The sequence below is a fragment of the Cucurbita pepo genome, unplaced genomic scaffold, assembly GCF_057944985.1.
Source record: "Cucurbita pepo subsp. pepo isolate OVF unplaced genomic scaffold, ASM5794498v1 scafford_4, whole genome shotgun sequence".
In the NCBI taxonomy this organism is placed as follows: Eukaryota; Viridiplantae; Streptophyta; class Magnoliopsida; order Cucurbitales; family Cucurbitaceae; genus Cucurbita; species Cucurbita pepo.
Window position 1 is genome coordinate 262,130 of NW_028257909.1, and position 27,551 is coordinate 289,680.

The 27,551-nt window shown below is 37.3% G+C and overlaps 1 protein-coding gene across 1 annotated transcript; it reads left to right on the forward strand.

The window, feature by feature from the left end:
* Positions 1 to 4,401: 4,401 nt before the first annotated feature.
* Positions 4,402 to 5,196, forward strand: LOC147786245 (uncharacterized). The gene has a single exon (XM_087120887.1). It carries the CDS (start codon positions 4,402 to 4,404, stop codon positions 5,194 to 5,196), a length of 795 nt encoding a protein of 264 aa, XP_086977013.1.
* Positions 5,197 to 27,551: the final 22,355 nt, after the last annotated feature.

Below are 27,551 nucleotides of genomic sequence, written 5' to 3' on the forward strand. Positions count from 1 at the left end.
ATTCGCACCCATTCACTAGTACTACGAGAGATCCAACAGGGATGATGGGCTATACTAACATGCGCAGTGGACGTAAAAGGAAAAGAGAAAACAATGGATACGACATCCATAGTAAACGAATTCTCAAGTGTCTTCCTAGAGGATTTACCAGGAGTTTCTCCTTCACGAGCTGTAGACTTCGGATAGAACTCAAACCAGGAACTAGACCTATCTCTAAAGCACTATACCACATGGCTCCAACGAAATTAATGGAACTAAATTTACAAGTACAAGATCTACTATAAAAGGGTTTAATTCGACCTAGTTTATCTTGTTGGTGTGTGCTGGTGTTGTTTGTGAAAAAGAAAGACGTGTCCATGCGCCTATGTATTAACTATAGGGAGTAAAACAAGAGAACAATAAAGAACAACTACCCACTCCCTCGCATCGAGGATTTATTCTACTAGCTCCGAGAGGCGACAGTATTTTCCAAGATAGACCTTCGATCAAGCTATCATCCGATTAAGATTAAGGAATGAGATGTATCGAAAACAACCTTTGAACAAGATATGGCAACTACGAGTTTGTAGTGATGTAATTTTGCCTCACCAACGCCCCAGTCGTGTTCATGAAATTAATAAACCATGTATTCAAGGAATGTCTAAACATGTTTGTTATGATGTTCATAAACAACATTCTAATATACTTGAAAACGGATCAAGAACACTAGGAACACCTCCGAAAAGTCTTAACTATCTTAAGGTAGAACAAGTTGTACGCCAAATTTTCCAAATGTGCATTTTGGCTACAAAAAGTCTCAATCTTAGAACACGTAGTGTCTAAAGATGGGATTTAAGTGACTCCACTATGATAGAAGTCGTCACTAAATGGGAACATCCAACTACGGTTACAGAGGTATGAAGCTTCCTGGGGTTAGCAGGCTACTATCGAAAATTTGTCCGAGACTTCACTAGAATAGCCTCGCCTCTTACACATTTTACAAGGAAGAACATACCTTTTATATGCAATGACGCATGTGAGGCCAGCATCCAAGACCTAAAATAAAGACTAGTGTCAACTCCAATGCTCATGTGATCATAAAGCTCGGAGGGATACGTAATCTACAACGATGCATCTAAAAAAAGATTAGGGTGCGTGTTGATGCAACATTGTAAGGTTGTTGCTTATGCATCACGCCAATTGAAAGAATATGAGAAAAACTACCCTACGCACAACCTAGAATCGGCCGCAGTAGTATTCGCAATTGTAACGACCCGAAATTTTCTACTTAATTTAAGGTCGCTACTGTATACATACCATAAACTTTGAATGCGAAAGACTTCATTTAAATTCCATAAAATATAACCTTTAACTTAAAAACACAGCCATGGACTTACGTGTTTCGAAAACATCTTTAAAACGACACAACAAAAGACCCGAAATAAAATAAATAAGCGTTTAAGTTTAAAACATCTTATTCTATCCTAAGTCTAAGAAAATGAATACCACTATCCTATGCATGTGCCATGATCTCGAGTTGCGATGCCGTCGTCAGCCGTACAGGAATGCCTTGCCTTAACCTAAAAAATGTAGTAGCACATGGCTTGAGTATTTAAAGAAATACTCAGTAAGTGACCCCACTATTGGGGTTAAATGCAACAATCACATGCAATAAAATGATGGGACCTATCTTTCGTTTCGTTTCATTTCGTTTCGTTTCGTTTCGTTTCTTTTTCGTTTCGTTTTGTTTCATTTTCCCTACGGTGTAATCCTAACAGGTAATCGTGGACGTGTACCATATACTCTACACGCAGCCCATACGTGCGAGTATGAGCTCACCAGCTAGTTCGCACACCGCTGGGCCACTGTCCCTAGTCGGTGGGCATGCTCTAGGGGCCCACCGGGACCCGTTAAAACTAAAACCGTCACGCAATGCTATGCAGGACATAACGATCGTTGTCCTGCCATTTGGATGTACGCGTCCGTACCCTCGTGATGGGATAGGGGTATCCCCCCAAATGCATGATCACACAATATGCATGAGGTCCCACTAATCCTACAGTCATCATTTAATGAACATAACCCCGTGTCACGTTTTCATGCTTACATGTCATTCTCATTCTCATTCTGTTACATATCATACATATTCCTAGCAGGGTTATGTATCATGCAATTTACCGTATTTCATGTCATACAATTCATTCAGTTACATTCCAATACTCATACAACAAGCCATAATCGTGCAAGGGTCACACATCGTCACATGCATTCATATCACATCAACTAAGCAACATAAATAACATACATTCACGTTCACATGATTTTGTACTTAAGCACAATAATCTAGCATACAATGTATCATATCATAACCAAGTCATAACGTAAACACTTCATAATCATATCGTTCTCTAACTTACCATAGCCTTAACGTTCCTATACCTATCACAGACATATCATTACGTGACGTACCTTGGTCATATCGTCACAAGAACGTACCCTAACGATATCGTTCTATCAATCTATCACAAACCTATCCCTTTCTACCCATAACCTGACCGTATTCTTTCATCAATCTCTCCTATCCATAGCACTTCGGTATGTAACCTAACTCTAACATTTCATGAACGTATCTTACTCCTATCGTTACATTTCATTTTGTGCATCCTTCTCGTACCCTATCTTTAACATCTCCTAGAGCACATCGTACCATAATTATTATCATACAATCCACATATAATAACATAACATAACATAACATATAGGAAGCATATCGATCCTCAGACAATTCACACATATCAATATATATGACACGTGCAGAACCACAGGGCACGTGTCAACATCAAATATAACCTTGCCGATAGTAAGGTCACTTACATGGATAGCTTAAGTCGTTGTCACGTATATATCCTTACTGAAAGTTCGATTCCGTCCTTTGAAATCCAAGCCAACCTATGTGAGCCCATGATATCAGTTTCAAGTTTGAACTCTATACAATTATTTCTCTAATTTACCTTGTTGAAATTATGATATTTACTGTTAGACAGAATTTAATGGAGTTTCATGCCCTCTGATATCTCCTGTCATAGTTTTAAATTCTGTTTAACAAATCTTCCCTCAATCTTCCCTCCTCCCTCATGGTAATTATTTTCATTCCCATTCTGTAAATAGATTCTCAGTTTTGTAAACATCTGTAAAGAAATATTACTCTAATTCTATATTTATTTTCGACCGATATTATTGGCCAATTTTAATTTGGCCACTATCTTACAGATTTATGGATCTGCCAGCTAAAATTATATTGATTCTAACCTTATTTCCTATAACTTACGATGCTAAAAAGAAATCTAATTAATTGAACATGGGATCTGATTATTACATACGGTAAGATAGGAAAGAATATTTGATCCTAAATTAATTTCTTATAAGCATAGCTATAAAGGAAAAGGAGTTCTCAGATAGAATTTTACCGTAATATCGGACAAAGATCTCTAAATCTGCAATCTATTCAAATACTTCTTCTCAAATCTCAAGATGATTGTTTTCTGTTTTTTTTTTTTTTGTCAGGTTTTTCTTTTTTTTTTTCTTTTTTTTTCCAGCTTAGATGGGCAGAGGACAGATAATTGTGGGAAAGAGGTCAGTGGAGAGAGATGGGGAAAGATTTATTTTTTTATTTTTTTATTTTTTTAATTAATTAATTAATTAATTTTATTTTTTTATTATTGTAATTTTAACTATTTTTATAATTATTTTTATTCTTTATTTCTTTATTTATTTTTGGGCTATTACAGCAATATAGATATGGTGACACTCCGTGTATGGAGAAAAGACCCAAATTTACACAGACCACCAATAGCCTAAAATATTTCTTCACCCAAAAAAAATTTCGTTGGTTGGAATTAGTGAAGGACTACGATATAGATATCCAGTACCACCCTGGAAAGGCAAACGTAGTCAGAGATGCCCTAAGTTATAAAACGGCACACTCGTTTGTCCTCATCACTAGAGAGTTAAAAGTACAAGCCATGTTAGTTTGTTCAAAAAGTTTTAGTTGCTATTTTTAGGTTACAGTGGACGTAAAAGGAAAAGAGAAAACAATGGATACGGTATCCATAGTAAACGAATTTCCAAGTGTCTTCCCAGAGGATTTACTAGGAGTTTCCCCTTTACGAGCTGTAGACTTCGGGATAGAACTCAAACCAGGAACTGAACCTATCTCTAAAGCACTATACCACATGGCTCCAATAGAATTAAAGGAACTAAAATTACAACTACAAGACTTACTATAAAAGGGTTTCATTCGACCTAATTTATTTTGTTGGTGTGTGCCGATGTTGTTTGTGAAAAAGAAAGACGGGTCGATGCGCCTATGTATTAACTATGAGGAGTAAAAAAAGAGAACAATAAAGAACAAAAAAAGAGATCATGTTGAAAAATATTAATCTAGGTGCGGAAAGAGTGAAAGAAGTTAGAACGCAGACTCTTTGGCAGGAGTTTGAAGCGTTGAGGATGGGTGATTCAGAAAGTATTGATGAGTATTCAGGAAAACTCACCATTATTGTCAACAAATTGAGAGGGCTCGGCAATACTGTGGATGATATCCAAGTAGTTAAGAAACTTCTAAGATCCACCTCTGCAAAGTTTCTTCAAATCACTTCAACGATTGAGGAGTTCAGTGATCTCAAAACGAAATCCGTTGATGAGATTATTGGATCACTCAAGGTACATGAAGAAAGGTTGCAAGGGTTTGAAGAAAAGGATGAAACCGTTCTCCTCACTCATGCAGAATGGAAGGAACGAGAGAATGCAAAATCCTCAAAGAAAGAATGGAAGGATCAAGGCAGTTCCAAAGGAGGCAGGGGACGGGGTCGTGGAAGATGGAGAGGCCGTGGGAGAAGTGACTGGCATCGAGGAGATGAAGGAGAGTCGCAAACTCAAAAGAAGAAATTTGAAAAAAGTAAAATTAAACGTTACAGGTGTCAGCAAATGGGATACTTTGCATCAGAGTGTTCCACAAAAGACGAACAACTCAACTTGATAGAGATGCAAAAGGATGAGGAGTCTTCATTGCTGATGATAGAGGCGTGTGAAATTAAAACCACACATGACAAAGACCCTAATTTTGTGATGTTGAATGAAACTATAGTGCCGTCATCAGCCAATATTGGAACTAAAAATTCCTGGTACCTAGATACTAGAGCAAGCAACCATATGTCATGAGAAAGAAGGGTGTTTCGTGAGCTCGCCACATCTGTTGTTTGAAAGGTACGCTTCGGTGATAACTCTGCAATAGACATTTGTGGTCGAGGAATAGTGCTCTCAAATTTATCAACGCCAGACAATACCTCAAATGCATCATTGTCAAGCTCATCGATGCCGAAAAAATTCAGGTCTCTAGAAGATATTTATAGAGAACTGAATGAAGCAGAGGAGGAAGCAGTGGACCTTTGTCTTCTTTCTATAGAGGAACCAACTTCATATAAGAAAGCTGCTAGGAATGAAAACTAGAGGAATGCCATGATGTCTCAAATTCTCTCCATTGAAAAGAACAGAACGTGGGAACTCACAGATTTTCCGAAGAATCATAAAGTAATCGGCATCAAATGGATTTTTAAATTAAAGAAAAATCCAGATGAAGAAATCATGAAACATAAGGCGAGACTCGTGGCAAAGGGATATGTACAGCAGTTTGGTGTAGATTACAGTGAAGTATTCCCACTAGTGGCCAGGTTAGAAACAGTGAGATTAATTCTTGCCTATGCAGCCTTTAAGAACTGGGAAGTACATCATATGGATGTAAACACAACTTTTCTGAATGGCGAGTTCGAAGAGGAGGTGTATGTTGCTCAACCAGAAGGGTTCGTTAACAAGGAAAATCCAAACATGGTGTTAAAACTACGTAAAGCCTTGTATGGATTAAAACAGGCTCCGAGAGCCTGGAATTTTAAACTTGATCAATGTTTGCAGTCACTTGGTTTTGTTAGATGTCCACAGGAATATGCTCTCTACAAGAATATTAATGGAGTTGAAGCAATGATAATCGGCACATATGTGGATGACTTAATCATAGTCGGCTCAAACAAACAAGTTATAGCTCAGTTCAAGGAAGAGATGCACCAGAAATTTGAGATGAGCGATCTTGGACTTTTGAGCTATTACTTGGGTATTGAGGTACGACAAAGTAGTGAATCAATCACTTTATGTCAGGCCATATATGCAAGAAAAATCCTAGAGAAGCTAGGAATGGGGGAGTGCAATCCTTGTTTGATTCCCATGGAACCAAGAATGAAGATGAGCAAAAATGGGAATGGAGAACCTGCGGTTGATAAAACACTTTACAAAAGTTTTATTGGAAGCTTATGCTATCTGGTTAATACCCGACCCGACATAGCCTACTCAGTTTATGTGATGAGTAGATACATGGAGGCACCAACAACTTCACATCTCACAACAGTAAAACAAATATTGAGGTATGTGAAAGGTACTCTAAGTTTTGGCTGTGTTTATAAGAAGCTATCGAATGTAGAGCTGGTAGGATTTAGCGATAGTGATATGACTGGGGATATTGATGATAGAAAGAGTACAACTAGAGTGTTGTACTATTTGGGAGTAAATCCAATAATCTGGGTATTACAGAGGTAGAAGGTGGTGGCTTTGTCATCATGCGAGGCTGAGTATATAGCCGCAACTGCTGGAACATGTCAAGGAGTATGGTTGGGCAGGATTTTGAGTAACATCAGTCAACTGCAAGTAAAACCCAAGCTTAATGTTGACAACAAGTCAGCTATAGCGTTGGCGAAAAATCCTGTTTACCATGATCGAAGTAAGCACATTGATACCAGGTTCCACTTTATTCGCCAATGTGTACAAACTGAAGCTATTGAACTGGAATATGTGAACACAGATGAACAGTTGGCGAATATTCTGACAAAGCCGTTAGCAAGACAACGGTTCCTGGGGATAAGAGAGAAGATTGGCTTGAAGAAAGTCGTTTCAACATAGTTAAACAAGTTTAGATGAGTGATTGTTGGTTATAAACTTGTTTTCTTTTTTTAATATATTTTGCTTTATAAGTTTTTTTTTTGTTAAAAAAAAAAAAAAATAGTGGTTAGTATTTATTTTATTTCTGTTGCTTATTTCTCCATGAAAAAAGGCCGGAGATATTGGAAGTAGTGGAAGGAATGGTGGAGTGCTTGCTCATTTGTAGTAGAAATGGGTAAAATTTTTATTATATAAGGAAAATTGTGCAAGTTCTAAACACACCACAAAAAGAAGAAAATTAATTTGTGTGTCTTCGCTTCTTCTCCCATTCTGTTACTTTTTTTCTTTCATCCACAACGATAGAAGTCATCACTAAATGGGAACACTCAACTACAGTTACAGAGATATGAAGCTTCCTAGGGTTAGCAAGCTACTATCGAAGGGTCCAAGACTTCGCTAGAATAGCCTCGCCTCGCGTTTGACCCGAATCCATTCGATTCGTCTTCCTTACCCAACTCAGCGCGATTCTCTAGTGTCCTTTTCTCTCTCCTTGTTGCAACAGTTTCAATGCCACCTTCTTCATCTATCTTTCATCATCTTCTTCTTCTCTCTCTCAAAAAGTTTCGTGATTGTTGGACGCTTGTGGAGGTAGATAAGAAATTCTTCCAAAAGTTTGATTTTTCGAATTTCCTCTTCGAGGACGACGATGCACATTGTGAATCCTCTTTGGGGAATATACTAAGGTCGGTGAGGTCTTTCATGGTTGATCTGTTTGGTTAAAATGTGGGGTTGAGGGTTTCGACATCACGAGTTTTCCTGCTGGAGCTTTTCTTCAGTTTTCTCCTTCTCACGAATTTTTTTCGTCTCTTCTTTGGTTGTAGTTGTTCTAAGTGGTTTAGGTGTTGAAAAATAAACTTAAATGCAGGAGAGAGAAGAAAAAAAATTATGATTTTTTGTTTGTTATTTTGTGAAAAAGACCATTACAAAATTTGAGAGGGGTAAGGCTTATGGGAGAGAGAAGAGTGATGGCACTAAATTTGAGAGGGAAAAGGGTTATGGGAGACAGAAAAATGAGGAAGATACTGCTCAACTTAGCCTTAGAAAAACTATAAAAGGGGTCTTATGTATAGTGTAAAATGTCTAGAGAATAAAAGAACAAGAGAGAGAAAAAAACAGAGAGCAATTTATTGTCTGAGTTATTGTGTAATAACCTTTGGAGAACTTCTTTGTCTCCTTGTCTCTCTCCCCTTTCGATACCCCTTTTTAAAGTTTCGTGAGAGTTATCTAAATGAGTTATATTCAAAGCGAGTATTTTTTTCTCAAGTTGGTATCGGAGCGGCTTTATTTTTCTACAAATTGGTATTAGAGCGATTTCAATTTCAACAAATTGGTATCAGACCAATTTCAATTTCAACATTGGGGAGGTTGTTGACGTTCATGTGGCGATGGTTGAAGGTTGAAGGAGGCGTTGTGAGGGGTCGGGGAACACAATTTCGTACGGTTCACGGAATTACCAGCGACTAAGTTTTTTTTTTATATTTCATATTCGTTACATTATTTACCCCTAAAAAGAACTTTCGTCCTCAAAATTTTCAAACTCTTGTACTAACTGGGGGTATTATTCTCTTATTTCATCCTCCTACACTCACCGTGTCCCCCTTGATATGGTTGCTCGGACACAACACCAAAATGAACGTAATGTCCCTGTTTGGTAACACATTCACTTCTTGGGTTAAAATTCTATTGGTTTTTATCGTAACTCAAATTTTCATTGAGTGGGAGGGGCTCGTAATCTATTATGTGTATAGGGCCCGTCATGTATTTACTCGACATCTACACGTGAATTACCTCATGTACTTCTGAGAGGTAGGGAGGTAGGGCTAACTTATACACTAAATACCAATTCACTCGAAAATTTTGACAGGTCCAATATATCTAGGACTTACTTGCCCTTACGTCTGAACCTCAAGAAGCCTCTCATGGGTGCTATCTTTAGGAATACTTGGTCCTCTACCTCAAAGTCTAAGTCTCTACGTCTTACATCGGCATAACTTTTTTTTTGTCTACTTTGAGTGGTACACATTCTCGATCAAATTTTTTGGATAGTCGCATTGGCGACTAGGTCTAGCTCGGGTCCTACTAGCTTTCTCTCACCTACCTCATCCCAACATTGCGGAGACCTGCACCATTTCCCATAAAGGGTCTCGAACGGTGTCATTCAAATAGTGGCTTGAAAGCGCAACTTCCCTTAAAGTCTAATACGCAAGAACGTAGAATGTCCCCTAAGATTTGGTGCTCAGTTTGTCCATCTGTTTGGGGGTGGAAGGAGGTGCCAAAGTCGAGCCGAGTACCCAACGCGTTTTGAAGTCTGGGCCAAAACGCTGACGTAAAACGTGGATCTCGATTCGACACTATAGACACTAGAACTCCATGAAGTCTTACTATTTCTTCACATACAGTTGTGCCTAGTTATCAACTATATATGTGCCTTTTTTAGGTAAGAAGTGTGCCCACTTGGTCAACCTTTCGACAATTATCCAGATCGTTGTATAGCCTTTAAGGGTTTCGGGTAATCCTACTATGAAGTCTATTGCTATGTTTTCCCACTTCCACTCCGATATACTTAAGGGTTGTAACATCCCCACTGTCTTTCGTCTAGGAGCTTTCACTTGTTGAAAAACTAAGCATTTGCTCACAAACTTGGTCACGTCCATCTTCATGCTCTTCCACAAGAAATGTTGTTTTAAATCTTGGTACATCTTAGTACCTCCTGGGTGCATGGAAAATGGCAAGGTGTGAGCTTCCGTCAGTATCTCTTTCCTTAACGACTATTGCTAGGACACATAGGCGTCCCTAATACAATAGTCCTTCATCTGAGGACTTTAAGAATCCGTCTACTTGACTTGCGTCTAGCTGGCCTAGGACTTTCTGCACGTTAGGATCCTCTCGTTGGGAGGTAATAATTCTCTGCTTAAGAGTAGGTTGCACTATGAGTCTGGCCAGCTGTGCTATGATTCCCTCGCTCGCTACAACTATGCTGGCTTGCTCAAATTCTATTTGTACCCTTACTTTCCTTGTAATGAGGGCCGATGAGTAGGCCGTCTTTCTACTCTAAGCGTCTGCGACCACGTTTATTTTTCCAGGGTGGTACTGGATATCTACATCGTAGTCCCACCAATTCTAGTCATCTTCTCTGCCTCATGTTTAACTCTTAATAGGTGAAGAAATATTTTAAACTCTTGTGGTTGGTAAAACATTGAGTTTTCTCTCCATACAAGAAGTGTCGCCAAATTTTTAGTGCGAACACTACAACGGCCAACTCTAGGTCGTGGGTAGGGTAACTTTTTTCGTATTCTTTTAGTTGACGAGACGGTATGCAACAACCTTACATGTTGCATTAACACACATCCTAGTCCCTTCATGGATGCATCACTATAGATTACGTACCATTAAGAGCTTTCAGGTACTGTGAGTACCAGGATTGTTACCAATCTCTCTTTTTGGTTCTGGAAGCTTGCCTCAGAAGCATCATTCCATATGAATGAAACCCTTTTTCTCGTTAACTATGTCAAAGGCGAGGCTATCCTAGTGGAGTCCTGCACAAACCATCGATAGTATCCACAAGTCCTAAGAAACTCGGTACGGATGTTATCGTAGTTGGGCGTTCCCACTTTGTGACCGCTTCGACCTTAGTGGGATCTACAGATACTCCGTCCTTTTTCACCACGTGTCCTAGAAAAAAGACTTGTCGTAACCAATATTCACACTTTGAGAACATCACGTATAACTTGTTCTCTCTTAGGGCCGCTAGGACTTTTCAGAAGTGTTCCTGGTCTATTTTCGAGTACATTAGGATGTCATCAATGAGCACGATCGCGAAAGTGTCAAGACAGTCCTTGAACCCTCGGTTTATTAACATTATTAACACAGTTGAAGCATTGGTGAGGCCAACTGACATCACTACGAACTCATAGTGATCGTACCTTGTCCTAAATGGTGTCTTTGGTACGTCTTTTTCCTTAATTTTTATTTAACGGTAACCTGACTGCAGATTTATCTTAGAAAATATCGTTGCCTCTCTTTGTTACTCTAGGTAACACATACTCGTGGATATTTATATTAATATCATTTTCATGCTCTTAAGGTTGTGTCGTATGTCGATCTAACGACATGATGAAATATGGCACTCATCATCATATAGCATGCTCAATATGGAAAATATCATCATATTAAGGTAAACGTCACACAATCATCATGCTCATCATATTGTCATAAAGTGCATCAAGCATATCAAGTACGTCATTCATCGAAATATATATATACTACGCACATCATAAAGCATCATAACTCATACATCATCATATCTCGTACATCATCATAACTCATACATCATCATATCTCGTACATCATCATAACTCATACATCATCATACACTAATATATGACATCATATGATACAACTCATACATCATTATATACTAGTATATGGCATCATACGATACAACTCATACATCATCATAACTTATCATCATCATATACTAACATATGACATCGTACAACACAGTTCATACATAATCATAACTCATACAATTTTTAGCCTATCCTATAGTAAGGCCACTTACTTGGTTGGCCTTGGCTCAAGTACTCTCTAATTAGCTAAACATAAGCTCTCGTTCCTTGAGAGCTGCTTCCTACGGTGCCAGAGTTTGTTTCCTATCACACCGTTCACCACCTTCCATTAGTATTTCACAATTAAATTACTAATAATTTAATAAATATGAAATACGACTCTAAAACGACATCGATTACCTTAATTGGGGCCGAAAATGGATCTAGGACGGTTGAAACAGTGGAAACTGGGCTAAAACAGCAGTGGAGCAACCGAAGCGTCATCGGAGCGTCCAAACCGCTAAAGCCGAAGGGTTGCTTTCATAGCAACTGGACACGTGGCAGCACCAGAGTAGCCCATGTCGATGTAGGCGTCTCGGGTCGAGGTTCGGTTTGGGTTGGCTCACGGTCGCGTTTATAGCTAGGCTACTGACTGAGTTTCTGTTCACAGATTCGGCTGCGAGTGAGTTAGGCTGCGGGCTGGTTTGGTTGGGTCAAGGGAACTTGGGCCTCGGGTTTGTAGAGGCAAGCACGGGTCGTGGATTGCGGGCTGGATTGACATTTGGCTATTGGTCCGAGGAGGAATTTGGGCTTTGGGTTCTACAAGTAGGCTGGAGACGGGTCATAGGCTAAACGATTAGGCTACAATGGGTTTGGGTCTCAGGTATTGGATTCGCGTCTGACCTAAATCCATTTGATTCGTCTTCCTTACCCAACTCAGCGCGATTCTCCGGTGTCCTTTTCTCTCTCCTCACTGCGACGGTTTCTGATGCCATCTTCTTCATCTCTCTGTCATCATCTTCTTCTTCTCTCTCTTACAAAGTTTCATGGTTGTTGGACGTTTGTGGAGGTAGATCATAAATTCTTCCAAAAGTTCAATTTTTCAAATTCCCTCTCCAAGTTCGACGATGCACATTGTGAATCCTCTTTGGGTAATATACTAAGGTCGGTGAGGTCTTTCATGGTTAATCTATTTGGTTAAAATGCGAGGCTAAGGGTTTCGACGTCACGGGTTTCCCAGCTAGAGCTTTTCTTTAGTTTTCTCCTTCTCTCGAATTTCTTTTCGTCTCTTCTTTGGTTGTAGTTCTTCTGAGCGGTTTGGGGAGGTTGTTGACGTTCGTGTGGCCATGGTTGAAGGTTGAGGGAGGCATTTTTATGGGTTGGGGAACACGATTCCGCGCTGGTTGTGGAATTACCGGAGACTAAGTTTTTTTTTTATTATTTCGATTTGTTACATTATCTACCCCTAAAAAGAACTTTCGTCCTCAAAATTTTCAAACTCTTGTACTAACTGGGGGTATTATTCTCTTATTTCATCCTCCTGCACTCACCGTGTCCCCCTTGATATGGTGGCTCCGACACAACACCAAAACGAACGTAATGTCCCTGGTTGGGTAGCACTTTCACTTCTTGGGTTAAAATTCTATTGGTTTTTCTCGTAACTCAAATCTTCATTGAGTTGGAGGGGCTCGTAGTCTATTATGTGTATAGGGCTCGTCATGTATTTACTCTACATCTACACGTGAATTACCTCGTGTACTTCTGAGAGGTAGGGAGGTAGGGCTAACTTATACTCTACATACCAATTTGCTCGACAATTTTGGCAGGTCCAATGCATCTAGGACTTATTTGCCCTTACGTCTAAACCTCAAGAAGCCTCTTATGGGTGCTACCTTTAGGAATACTGGGTCCCCTACCTCAAACTCTAAGTTTCTACATCTTACATTGACATAACTTTTTTTTTCTACGTTGAGCGGTACGCATTCTTGCTCAAATTTTTTGGATAGTCTCATTGGCGACTAGGACTAGCTCGGGTCCTACTAGCTTTCTCTCACATACCTCATCCCAACATAGCGGGGACCTGCACCGTTTTCCATAAAGGGTCTCGAACGGTGTCATTCAAATAGTGGCTTGAAAGTGCAACTTCCCTTAACGTCTAATATGCAAGAACATAGAATGTCCTCTAAGTTTTGGCGCTCAGTTTGAACATCTGTTTGGGGGTGGAAGGAGGTGCCAAAGTCGAGCCGAGTACCCAATGCTTTTTTAAGTCCGAGCCAAAACGCTGACGTAAAGTCTGGATCTCGATTCGACACTATAGACTCTAGAACTCCATGAGGTCTTACTATTTCTTCACATACAGTTGTGCCTAGTTATCAACTATATATTTGCCTTTCCAAAGTAAGAAGTGTGCCCACTTGGTCAACCTATCGATAATTATCCAGATCGTTGTATAGCCTTTAAGCGTTTTGGGTAATCCTACTATGAAGTCCATTTCTATGTTTTCCCACTTCCACTCTGGTATACTTAAGGGCTGTAACATCCTCGTTGTCTTTTGTCTAGGAGCTTTCACTTGTTGAAAAACTAAGCACTTGCTCATAAACTTGGTCACGTCCCTCTTCATGCTCTTCCACCAAAAATGTTGTTTTAAATCTTGGTACATCTTAGTACTTCCTGTGTGCATGAAAAATGGCAAGTTGTGAGCTTCCGTTAGTATCTCTTTCCTTAACTCCTCTATTGTCAGGACAAATAAGCGTCCCTGATACAATAGTCCTTCATCTGAGGTCTTTGAGAATCCGTGTATTGGACTTTTGTCTAGCTGGCCTAGGACTTTCTGTACGTTAGGATCCTCTCGTTGGGAGGTAATAATTCTCTGACTAAGCGTAGGTTGCACTGTGAGTCTTGCCAACTATGCTATGATTCCCTCGGTCGCTATAGCTATGCTGGCTTGCTCAAATTCTCTGTGTGTCCTTACTTCCCTTGTAATGAGGGCCGAAGAGTAGGCCATCTTTCTACTGAAAGCATCTGCGACCACGTTTGCTTTTCCAGGGTGGTACTAGATATCTACATCGTAGTCCTTCACCAATTCTAGTCACCTTCTCTGCCTCATATTTAACTCTTTCTATGTGAAGAAATATTTTAAACTCTTGTGGTTGGTAAAACTTTGAGTTTTCTCTCCATACAAGAAGTGTCGCCAAATTCTTAGTACGAACACTACAGCGGCCAATTCTAGGTCTTGGGTAGGGTAATTCTTTTCGTATTCTTTTAGTTGACGGGACGAGTATGCAACAACCTTACATGTTGCATTAACACACATCCTAGTCCCTTCTTGGACGCGTCACTATAGATTACGTACCCTTTTGAGCTTTCAAGTACTGTGAGTACCAAGGCTGTACCAATCTCTCTTTTAGGTTCTGGAAGCTTGCCTCACAAGCATCATTTCATATAAATGATACCCCTTTTCTAAGAAACTCCATACTGATGTTATCGTAGTTGGGCGTTCCCACTTTGTGACTGCTTCAACCTTAGTGGGATCTATGGATACTCCGTCCTTTGTCACCACTTGTCCTAGGAAAAAGACTTGTCGTAACCAATATTCACACTTTGAGAACTTCGCGTATAACTTGTTCTCTCTTAGGGTGGCTAGGACTTTTCAGAAGTGTTCCTAGTGTTCCAAGTCTGTTTTTTAGTACACTAGGATGTCATCAATGAGCACGATCACAAAAGTGTCGAGACAGTCCTTGAACCCTCGGTTCATTAACATTATTAACACAGTTGGAGCATTGATGAGGCCAAATGACATCACTACGAACTCCTAGTGATCGTACCTTGTCCTAAATGTTGTCTTTGGTATGTCTTTTTCTTTAATCTTTATTTAATGGTAACCTGACCGCAGATTTATCTTAGAAAATATTGTTGCCTCTCTGAGTTGATCGAATAAGTCTTCCATTCTAGGCAGAGGGTATTTGTTCTTTATGGTTCTCTTATTTAGCTCTCTGTAATCGATGCATCGACGCATCGATCCATCTTTCTTCTTAACAAACAACACTGGTGCACTCTAAGGGGATACGCTAGGTCGAATGAACCCTTTATTCAGTAAGTCTTGTAAAAACGCCTTGAGTTCCTTCAACTCTGTTAGCACCATGAGATAGGGTGCTTTGGAAATAGGCCCAGTTCCTAGCTCGTGTTCGATGACGAAGTCGACCACTCAGGAAGGGGATATTCCAGGTAGATCATTCAGAAATACATCTGGGAACTTGTTAACTATTGACACGTTTTCTAGGGTCTTTTCTTTTCCTCTTACGTCTACAACACATGCTAATATAGCCCATCCGCCTTGTTGGACTAACCTATTTGCTTTCATCATCAAGACTACCTAGGGGGTAATCCCGATACTCGTGCCTTTAAATTTAAAGGTAGGTCCCGCCAGTGACAAATATGTTACTTCCTTTTTACAATAGTCTATACTAGCATGGTTTTCGGCTAGCTAATCCATGCCTAGTATGACGTCGAAGTCCATCATGTTTACTACCATCAGGTCAACGCTTAGAGTTTGGTTCCCTATGATTACTTGGTCATTCTTTACTCTATCCCTAGCTACTAAGTCTACCCCCAAAGGGGTGCTTACAGACATTTCATGCAATAAGGGTTCTAATTCAAACCCCATCTGTGATCCTTCTTGAGGTTAACTCTCTTCAGCCTCACCTCATCCTCTACCTCTAATAGAACATCGTCCCCTTCCTTGTCTTACTCTTTCGCGTGGTCTAGGCAGCATGGTTCAAGAAACCAAGATAGCATTTCTTATGTCTAAGGTTCATCACTATGCATATATATTATTAAAAATACATATACTAAAGTCACATTATATTGCAAACAAAATCACTCAACATACAACAAATCACATCGTACTCTATAATAAATACATTAAATATCACAACAATTTCAGTAATATCACTAGAAAAATGCATGCGAATTCGAAAATGTTTCTCTTTTCTTATCTTATGCAAGACGTACCTGATGGTGACGGGACATCGACGTTGGGACCATGGAATGTGCCAAGCCTACATCGTAGGCTAGTCTACAGAATCTAAAACCTAAAGCTTTGATATTAACTGTAACGACCTTAAATTTTCACATACTTAGTATCGCTACTAACGTCTCATGTTCATCTATAATGTGGAAATATAACTCTTACATGAACATCATTTATAGCGTAAACTTTGAAAAACGCTTAAAACAACTTCTTATCTGGAAAACACAGTCATGGTCTTCCATCTAAAGAGGAGGGAAGAGAGATAGGAGAGAAATCTAGAGCTAAAACGTCGTAGATCGAGTTGCCCAACAAGTCAATTCTCTGCTTTTTTGGGTGAGCTATAGATTGAGAAGAATTTATAAATATTAAAGCCACACACTTAAAGACTTTCGTTCAAATCAATTCATTTAACTAGAGAGAAGTATTAGTTTTCCAACGAACTTTGGAGGCAAATAACTTGGGCTACAATTCACGAGAAGGTATGAAGTCAATGTCAAGATCTTCCTTGTAACACCATTTTTAAGTTTCATGAAGAAATCAAGGGGAGCAATACCATGATTGGAGCTGGCGAGATTGATGCCACACACTCAAAGATGTTCGTTCAAACCAACTGATTTAACTAGAGGTAAGTATTAGTTTTCCGATGAACTTTAGAGGCAAATAACTTAGGCTACAATCCACGAGAAGGTATGAAATCAATCCCAAGCTCTTCATTGTAACACCATCTTTAAGTTTCATGAAGAAATCAAGCGGAGCAATGTCATGATTGGAGCAGGTGAGAGGCGTTTTAAAACGGCAGCGCTATTGGACATGCGCGTCTTCTTCTTAAAAGAGGAAGAGGATGATGACGTGGCCAGTTAAGTTGAACCCGCCATGTCAAACTAAACCGTGACCCTCCCTGTATTTTTCTTAATTTTAATCCTCTTCTAGACCAGTTGTCATGAAAACTTTATGGTTATAGAAACTAGACACCCTAAGGATTGTGTCAAAGAAAATTTGAAGCAATTAGGATACCAATTTCTCGAGAGCGGAGGTCCCGTACGTCAACTACGAGGTAAGTAACCATCTTAGACTTTTCTTAAGAAATACTTGTAGGAATTGCTTGAATTTTTATATAAACATTAAATCAAGTATGAATTAAATATATATGAAAGAAAAATATCAAGAACCATGAGTTAAGACCCTAAACCAATCAAATTTCTTGAGATTTAAGTAACATCAAAATAACCCACTGAATGAATTTCGGCCAAACTTTTAATTCTGATCATACTATGGTATGTTAAGATTATATATGCAATTTGATAGTCATTGCACAAAGTTGAGTAGTTAAACCAAATAACGGTATAAAATGACCATAATGACGTTAAGGCAACTTACCTTCGGTTCATGATCTAAATGACCTCTAAAAGCTATCAAACTTTGTAGTAGGCCCTTTTATTTTTTTTATTTTTTTAGTTATTATGATTGATGACATACTAAGTCTAAAAGGTATTGGAGCATTTTCAGAGGTCAAACCCCTCTAAATGACTTACTACTTCTTACAATGCCTATTCATAAGGGCATAAAGATATTTTCAAGATTTCAAGTTGTTGAAAATTAGATGCTTTGATACCATGCAAAGAATGAGAAACATAACTGAGATCGAAAGTCCAATTTTCATTAATGTTCATGTTTAAATAGGATACAAGCAACCAACTAAATCGTAGAAATAAAAGAAATCCATAATCTCATTGTTTCATTTTTTATTCACAATAACTATATTTATTTTGAAGCACGAGTTTTTGTCGGTAAAAAAGAAATCAAATGGATTTAAGGGGGCTTTTCAGAACGTATCAATAAGTAGACCCATGCTTCAAGTAGTTTCATGCCATAAATAAACACGAACACTCAAGAAATCAATCGGACAGGCTAAATGAAGTTGAGAAGGCTAGTGACATTGATCCACAAGACTAAATGAACTAATGTGTTCTATAGGATATACTATAAATAAAAATTAGTACATTCCCCGGGACACAACCAATTTCTAAAAGGGAGGAAAAATCCTAAATAATGACCACTCTATAAAATATATTTCATAACTAATCTTATATCCTAAATCAAATTTCTTAATACAAGTTAATTAGAACAATTTTGAAACCTAAACCAAGTTAGAGCCTAAGAAACGTTTAAAGGGATTACTTCAATTAATTCTTCCCAAAACTCAAGACTCTTCTATAATTATCTAAAGAACTCATTATGACTTCATGAAATTCTAAATGACTCAGGTATGTTACTAAGTTTTGTAGAGCTTAAAAATGCATGATACGACTTATGTTTCCAGAAATTACAAAACTTAGAATTTACATAATGTTGAAGACTGAGAACCAAGAAAAATACTATACAAACTCTACAACTACCAAGGTAAGAAAAACACTAGGTACCACTCAAGAATAAGGGACCAAGGTCCTTAAACTAAGAAACTCAAGAAACTCCTAAGACCTCCCACGGTATAGCATGTTCCTAACTTAGACTTCGTAGCTTTCAACGTATGAACCCTTAACTGTAGGTATTGAGACTATGCCGCTTGGAATGTATGAAGTGCAATGATTGACTTGTTTGTAATAATTATATCAATTGACACAACTTCTCCTACCGTGCATAACAGTGCAACTCTAAATATATAGTTGAGTGACCTATAGTTAACAATAAAAAAAATTTAATTAAAGAGTTTAATTATTTAATTTTGTGTCCTTGAATCTTATAATCTATATGTTCATAAGGTCTCTTTGATAACCCATATGCTCATAACACTAAAAGGATCACTTTAGTTAAAAAGAAAAATTAAAATTTAGTATATAAGATTAAATATAAAGAAGAAAATAGATCTAATTTAAAGTGTTCAAATAAATATTTAATATATTAAATACAACTAGAAAAAAATATATTTAGTTTAAAGGGTTTATTGAATATATTAAATATATTAAATATAAATAGACAAAATAATAATAATAATCTCCGGTGTTCACATAAATATTTAATATATTAACTATATTAAACATAAAAGCAAAAAATATATTTATTGTATCACACTTCCATTCTTGGATGAGAATCTCCCGATTATACCCGAATCATAACTCCGTATCATTTTTCAACATAAATGATGCACATGTCACCTTTTGATCATCCAGATAGTTCATTAATAAGAAGATTGTCTTAATTGATGATTGCCACAATTGTGTTTTTGTTGGGTCTCGTGAGGCACCATTAAAGGTACGAGGATCTATCCCTTGAAATCCTTCATACAGCGCTTCTCACAATGATTGCGTACTGTTGGTCTGCTGGATGGTCACCACCATTTGCATCCCAACCTAGAATGATTCCCACATCGTGGTAGTCATGGGGTCCATTCTAGACGTTGGTGCCACTAGGGGTGGCACTGCTGTGTCGGTTTGAGTAACTGATCCTTCACGAGGTGGACTCCCTCTACCTCTACCCCATCCTCTAAGAGGGGGTCATCTACTTCCCCTACACCCCCTTCCACGTCCTCTAGGTGACATGATCTATAATCAACACGTAATTACTCTTAAGTGAGGATCTCTTGGTACAAAAAATATGTCATACACTATATCATTATAAACACACAACTGATTCAACAATATCACACTTGACAATAACATTCAATATCTTTTTTTATTAATTTACGTATGACGTACTTGACGGCGACGGACCATCTGCGGTGGGACCATGGAACGTACTAAAACTACCTCGTATGCTAGACAACAGAATCTGTAACGTAGGGCTTTGATACCAATTGTAATGACCCTATTTTTCTACTAAAATAGAGTCGCTACGATGTGAATGACCTGACCTGACATTTTTTTGCGAAAACATTCATTTAAATAATTCATAACACACGATGTCATGGACTTAAACATACATAATAAAACCTTAAAACAAAAAAACTAAAAATAAACGACATGAAATTTGTATAAAACAAAAAACGATTAAAATGATGCCCTAATCTAACTTAAGGACTACAAAATAAATAAAATGCAACTTATCCTAACACAAGTTCCATGGTTTTGAAATTGGGGTTATGAAATGGAGTCACATACTGGTGGGACCTATCATTAAAAACATCATGTATAATACTTCTGTACACATGGCCCACACGTGCGAACGTGAATCCACAAGATGGGCTCGTACGCCTCCTAGGCCTGCTGGTCGGGCTAGCACTCGCTAATGCGCTATTGCTGGACACCTAGAGGGAATAGCAGTCGTCGTAGCATTATGGCGAACATGATGGTCATAATCAGTATCATGGTCTACGTGTCCGTACTCACCATAATGGAGAAGTATCTCGATGCACGTGAACACAATTATTGATCAGGTCTCCATACTTTCTATCATAGTATGATAGGTGGAAATTCAAACGTAGAAGTATAAAAATATATATTTATATTAAAGTATAAGCATAAACTTTTAAAAATTACTGCATAGCATAGTGAATAATCATGTTAGTATATGTTATTAACTCTCGATTATCCTCTTTTCAATAAAGAACTCCCAAATCCATAGTGTCTTTCATTATCTAAACACCAGTTTTAAGTGGTTTTAACTCCCACCATATGGTCGATTAAAACTAACCATTATCTCATTTGCTTCTATTGAAAGGGTCCAAACATTATTTTCTGATGTATAGTTGTCCGTAATAAGTAGTCAACTTTTTAGCAGCCAATATTAAGATTAAAGAGCTTGATGTATTGCTAAAAGTAGGATATAAATACTATTCAATCAATTCTAGAAAAAAAAAACATAGAGATTTGAAATTCTAATTATATTTCTAATATTTTAAGATAGCTAAGCCTAATTATACACAAATAATTTAAGACTCTGAAAATTTAAATTAGTTAAAAGGTAGTCCTACTAACCTTAAACTCAAAATTTGAATTAGTTGACTACCTTTAAATGCTTTCGAATAGTTGAAATTAGAAGGAAAGGGACCGAGTTATGAGACCCAAGTCGGATTAGACAGAATGCTGGCTTGAAGTCCTCAGAAAATGTATTCTCCGACTGGCTTCAAACCTTTCAAGTGGGATGATAAAATGAAGTAAGGTGTCTCCATTTTACACCGGAGGCCTACTTCTAACTTCAGGGATGTGGGACAATGTCAATTTTTTTCTTCTAATTTCTTGGTTATTACATCAAGTTAGTTAGATAAACTCAATCATGAACCAACTTTATTCATAAAATTTTCATTTATTATTTGAACCAAATCCAACCCAAATAAGTTCACAATCCAACCCAAACTATAGAGTTGAGTTGATCGAATTTTTCTGATCATCGAGTTTTTTGAACATCCCTATTGTGTATTATATTTTATATTGGTCAATTTATGCCTAATAAAAATCATTTTAAATTGACATGTATATTTATATAACCTTGGTTGGTATGTTAAGAAATAGGTCAACCTTTCAAAGTGAAGGGAACAAAGACATGTGAGTGGGATAATCCTATACCATTAGTTTGTATAGAACTGAATCACTAAATATTTAATCTCTATTTATAAATTCATTAATTGAGAAGATTAATATTTCACAGATGATCATATGCGACTTGATTTTAATTTTTAGTGAGTTATGAACTCTTGTCTATGAGGGTTATCCTTTCATTTGTATGGGTGAGAATGACTTTCGTAACCTAATTATTATGCATGCCATTTTCAGTACTTGACCAAACGGGAGATGGAAACATAATTTCACGAGATGACTTTCACCCATTCTCATATATGGTAAGTAGATGAGTAGTTTCCTTTAGTGTTGATTTTGAGATTTGAACAATGGGGCCCACCCCTCTTACGGGCTCTAGAGGGACTTAGTTTATGATTGAATCATAAACAAATGGTTCATTAGAGAATCAGTGGTATTAAGGTGAAAAATATAATTAAGGGGTATAACGAACTTTTGACCCAGCTGTAATTACGAAAAAATTGTGAATGATTGACTTGCTTGTAATGATTATATCAATTGACACAACTTGTTCTACCGTGCATAAAAGTGCAACTCTAAATATATAGTTTACGAATGAAAATTGATTAATTAAGACCTTAATTTAGTTAAAAGAAAAATTTGAAGGGTACAAATTAAAATTTAATCTAAGAAAATAGATCTAATTTGAAGGGTTGGAATAAATATTTAATATGTTAAATAAATACAAATGGAAAAAAATATATTTAATTTGAAGTGTTTATTTAATATATTAGATATATTAAATATAAAAAGATAAAAAAAAAATAAAAAAAAAAAACTTAATCTGAACCGTTCATATTAATATTTAATACATTAACTAGATTAAACATAAAAGCTAAAAGTATGTTTATTGTATCACACTTCCATCTTGGCTGAGAATCCCCCGGTTATCCCCCGACTATAACTCCGCATCATTTTTTAGTATAAACGATGCACAAGTCACCTTTTGATCATCCAGACAGTTCATTTATAACGACTCGAAATTTTCTAATTAATTTAAGGTCGCGACTGTATACATATCATAAATGTTGAGTGCGGAAATACTTGATTTAAACTTTCATGAATCATAACCTTCAGCTTAAAACACAGTCATGGACTTACGTGTTTCGAAAACACCTTTAAAAATAACACAACAAAAGGCTAAATAAAATAAATGAATGTTTAAATTAAAAAACATCCTATCCTAGTCTAAGTCAAAAAAAAAAATAAATACGACTACTCTATGCATGTGCTATAGTCTCGAGTTGCGATGCTGTCGCCAGCCGTACAGGAATGCGTTGCCTTAATCTGAAATAAAGGTAGCACGTGGCTTGAGTATTTTAAGAAATACTCAGTAAGTGACCTCACTATTGGGGGTTAAATGCAAGAACATGTGAATGCAATGACGGGACCTACATTTAAATCCATTTTCCTACGGTACTGTCCTAACGGGTAATTTGGATGTCTATCATATACTCTACACATAGCCCATACGTGCAAGTATGGACTCACCAGTCAGTTCGCACACCGCTGGGCCACCTTCCTTGTTAGACGAGCATACTCCGGAAGCTCCTTAGGCCAGACACCCGTTAGAACTAGTAACCGTCACCACAACATTAGGTTAACCATAATGATCGTACCCCTGCCTAACCGTCGCAGCATTATGATAAACATAATGATCGTTTTCCTGCTTGGTCATCGCAGCATTATGATAACCATAATGATCGTATTCCTGCCTCCTAACGTATTCGTCGGTACTATCGTGAAGGGTAAGGGGTATCCCCCAATGCATGAGCACACAATAATGCATGAAGTCCCAATATTTTTTCATTTTCATTATCATTTAATACAACCCCACTAGCGTTCCGTACATCCCATATCATTTTTCATATCACTTATCATATCTTTCATGCATACGCTGGGGTTGTATTTCATGCTAGTTCGTCGTTTTGCATGTCAATCATATCATATCATTCAAATTACATAAGTGTATCATAATCATAACATTTCATGCTTCCAAGCATAATAATTTTCATCAGATACGTATCATGCCATAACATATCGCATCACAATATATTCATATCATAAACATGTCAATTTATCACATATCTTACCATAACATATTTCATATCGTCTTTATATTATATCACAATATATATACATCCATCATTCACATGTCATATCATAATCATATCATATCGTAAACACTTCGTGGTCATATCGTTCCCTAACTTATCATAGCCTCAACATTCTTATACCTATCACAGTCATGTCGTTACATCAACGTACCCTAACGTTATCGTTCTATCAATCTATCATGATCCTATCTCTTTCTACCCATAACCTAACTATATTCTTTTATCAACCTCTCATATCCATAGTACTTCAAGATGAAACCTAACCTTCACGTTTCATGAACAAATCTTACTTCTACGATTCACAAATAATTCACACATATCAGTATATATGACACCTGCAAAACCACGGGCATGTGTCAACATAAAATATAACCATGTCAATAGTAAGGTCACTTACCTGGTTAGCTTAAGTTGTTGTCACGAATATATCCTTAATGAAAGTTCGATTCTGTCCCTTGAAATCCAAGTCAACCTACGTGAGCCCATGACATCAGTTTCAAGTTTGAACCCTATAAAATTATTTCTCTGGTTTAGATTGGTTTATTGCTAAAAGTAAATGTTAGGTACCTAATCATTATATTTTTATTAAAAAGCTTGTTTTCTATGATTTTGTATAAAACAATTGATAGAGTTATTTTGGGTCTATATTTACTTTTCTTTCTATATTTAGTTTTATGAAATCTTCCTTCTTTTTTTTCTTTATTTGTATTTACTCTATTGCCTTTTAATTATGTTCACATGTGTTCCAAATTTCGAATGGATCCCTATTTTTAAATCTTTCCTTATCTCCGTGTTTCCTTTTGTTTGACATGATTAACGTTTAGTTTCTAACTCAAACCTAAACCATTGTAATGATTTAATGAAGATCTAACTACAGTAGGGTGATTTCAAAAAAAAGAAATAGGATAAGAGAAATGAAGATTTAATATATACCTTAATGAACATATCTATCTTCATGTAAATCTCTCTATAGGTGAATCTCAACTAGGTAAGAGCGGTTCTCATTTTTTCATCAGTAAATCTAACAATTGTTGTTTTTCTGTTCTTTTTTCCAACGGTGACTTTCTCGGCAAGGGATGGGTTGAGGAGAGATAACTGAGGAAAGAGATTACTTAGGAAAGACATAAGAGGTTAGTGAAGAGAAGTCGGGGAGGGTTGTTTCTTCTTCTTTTTGTTTATTTATTATTATTTTTTCATAACATAATCTTATTTTATAATTATTTTTAGTTGTTTATTTGTTTATGATTTTTTTAGACTATTATATCATTGATAGGAAAATTGTCTCAATGGACCATTTTGACAATTGTACCTTTGTTGGGTCACCTAAGGCACCATTAAAGGTGTGAGAATCTATCGCTTGAAATCTCGCATACCTCGCTTCTCGCGGGGATTGCGTACTGTTGGTCTGTTGGGTGGTCACCATCGTTTGCATCACAGCGTAGAATGATTCGAAAATCAGGGTCGTCATGGGGTCCATTCAAGTAGCCGGTGCGTCGCTGGAGGTGGACTCCCTCTACCCCTACCCCGTCCTTTAACAGGGGTCGTCTTTTTTCCGTACGCCCTCTTCCACATCCTCTAGGTGACATGATCTATAGTCAACACATAATTACTCATGATAGACAAATGACTCAGTCAACAATAGAACACTCAACAATAACATTTTTTTTTTCTATTTGATATGCATGACATGACCTTTTTTGTGTGAAAAATTCATTTAAATAAACACGATGCCATGGACTTAAACATTCACAATAAAACCTTAAAAAAAATAACGAAAAATAAACAACGTGAAATTTATATAAAACAAAAAAAAGAATAAAACAATGTCCTAATCTAACTTAAGGACTACAAAATAAATAAAATGCAACTTATCGTAACACAAGTTCCATGGTCTTTAATGTGACTTGTGGGCCGTGTGTAGGAACCCCTGTACTCAATAAGTGGCCCGACTATTGGCGTTATGAAATGAAGTCACATGAAATGTAGTCATCAACTGTACAAGAGTTCATTTCATTCTCTTGAAGGCTTTCTAGTTCAGGCTAAATTAGATGTGTAATACTTCTTTACACATGGGCCACACCTACGAACATGGGCCCACTAGGCAGGCTCGCACGCTCCCTACGCCTACTTGTCTGGCTAGCACTCGCTGAGAGTTGTTGCTGGACACCCATAGGGAATAGCGATTGTCGTAGCATTATGGCGAACAAGATGATAACAATCAGTCTCATGAAGTACGCGTCCGTGCTCATCATAATGGGGCAGTATCTCGATACACATGAACACACATTATGCATCAGGTCCCCATACTTTCCATCACAGTATGCTAAGTAGGAATTCAAACATAAAAGTATAAAAATATTATATTTATATTAATGTATTTGCATAAACTTTAAAAAATGACTGCATAGGGCAGTGGATTAGTGTGTCTAACTTTGGATTAGAAGGTTGTGGGTTTGACCCCCTTTGTAGTCAACATAAAACTTTTAGGGTCAACAACATTATACGAGTCATAGTCACTTACGTGACTCATCCACACACCCCTTACTTGCAATTACGGGACCTATCATATCCTACTAGGACCCGAGCCTCCTTTTCTTATAGGGCGAGCATTCTCTAGTAGCTCTCAGTGCCGGACACCCGTTAGGGGTACAAGGTCACAACAGTTTTTTCATTTTTATTATTGTTTAATACAATCCCGCTAGCGAACATATCATATCGTTTTTCATATCATTTCTCATATCGTTTATCATACTTTCATGCATACGTCGAGATCGTATTTTATGCTAGTCATATCATTTCTATATGCATATCTTAGTTCACGTCGTTCCATGAATGTATCCTAGTCTTACCGTTATAGGAACGCATCCTAACCATATCGTTTTATTTACGAATTCGAGTCATACCGTTATAGGAACGTATCCTAACCATATCGTTCTATCATTCTATCATAATCATATCCTTTTCTATACATAACCTAACCATATGCTATGTCAATGATATCTTAGTCATATCGTTCCATTACGTTTATCGCATCCTTCTCGTATCCTATCTCACAGATATCATTGAACACATGATGATGTACGAGTTATCATATCATTCACGTATCATAACGTATACATAACGTATCATAGTCATATCGACTCATAAACAATTCACACATCCATATCGTTCTATCATTCTATGATAATCATATCCTTTTTTATACATAACCTAACCATATGCTATGTCAATCATATCTTAGTCATATCATTCCATTACGTTTATCGCATCCTTCTCGTATCCTATCTCACAGATATCATTGAACACCTGATGATGTACGAGTTATCGTATCATTCACGCATCATAACGTATACATAACATATCATAGTCATATCGATTCATAAACAATTCACACATATGAAGTTTATGACACATGCAAAACCACAGGGCACGTGTCAGCATCAAATATAATCATGCTAATAGTAAGGCCACTTACCTGATTAGCTTAAGTTATTGTCACTAATTTAAAGTTCGATTCTATCCTTTGAAATCCAAGTCAACCTATGTGAGCCCA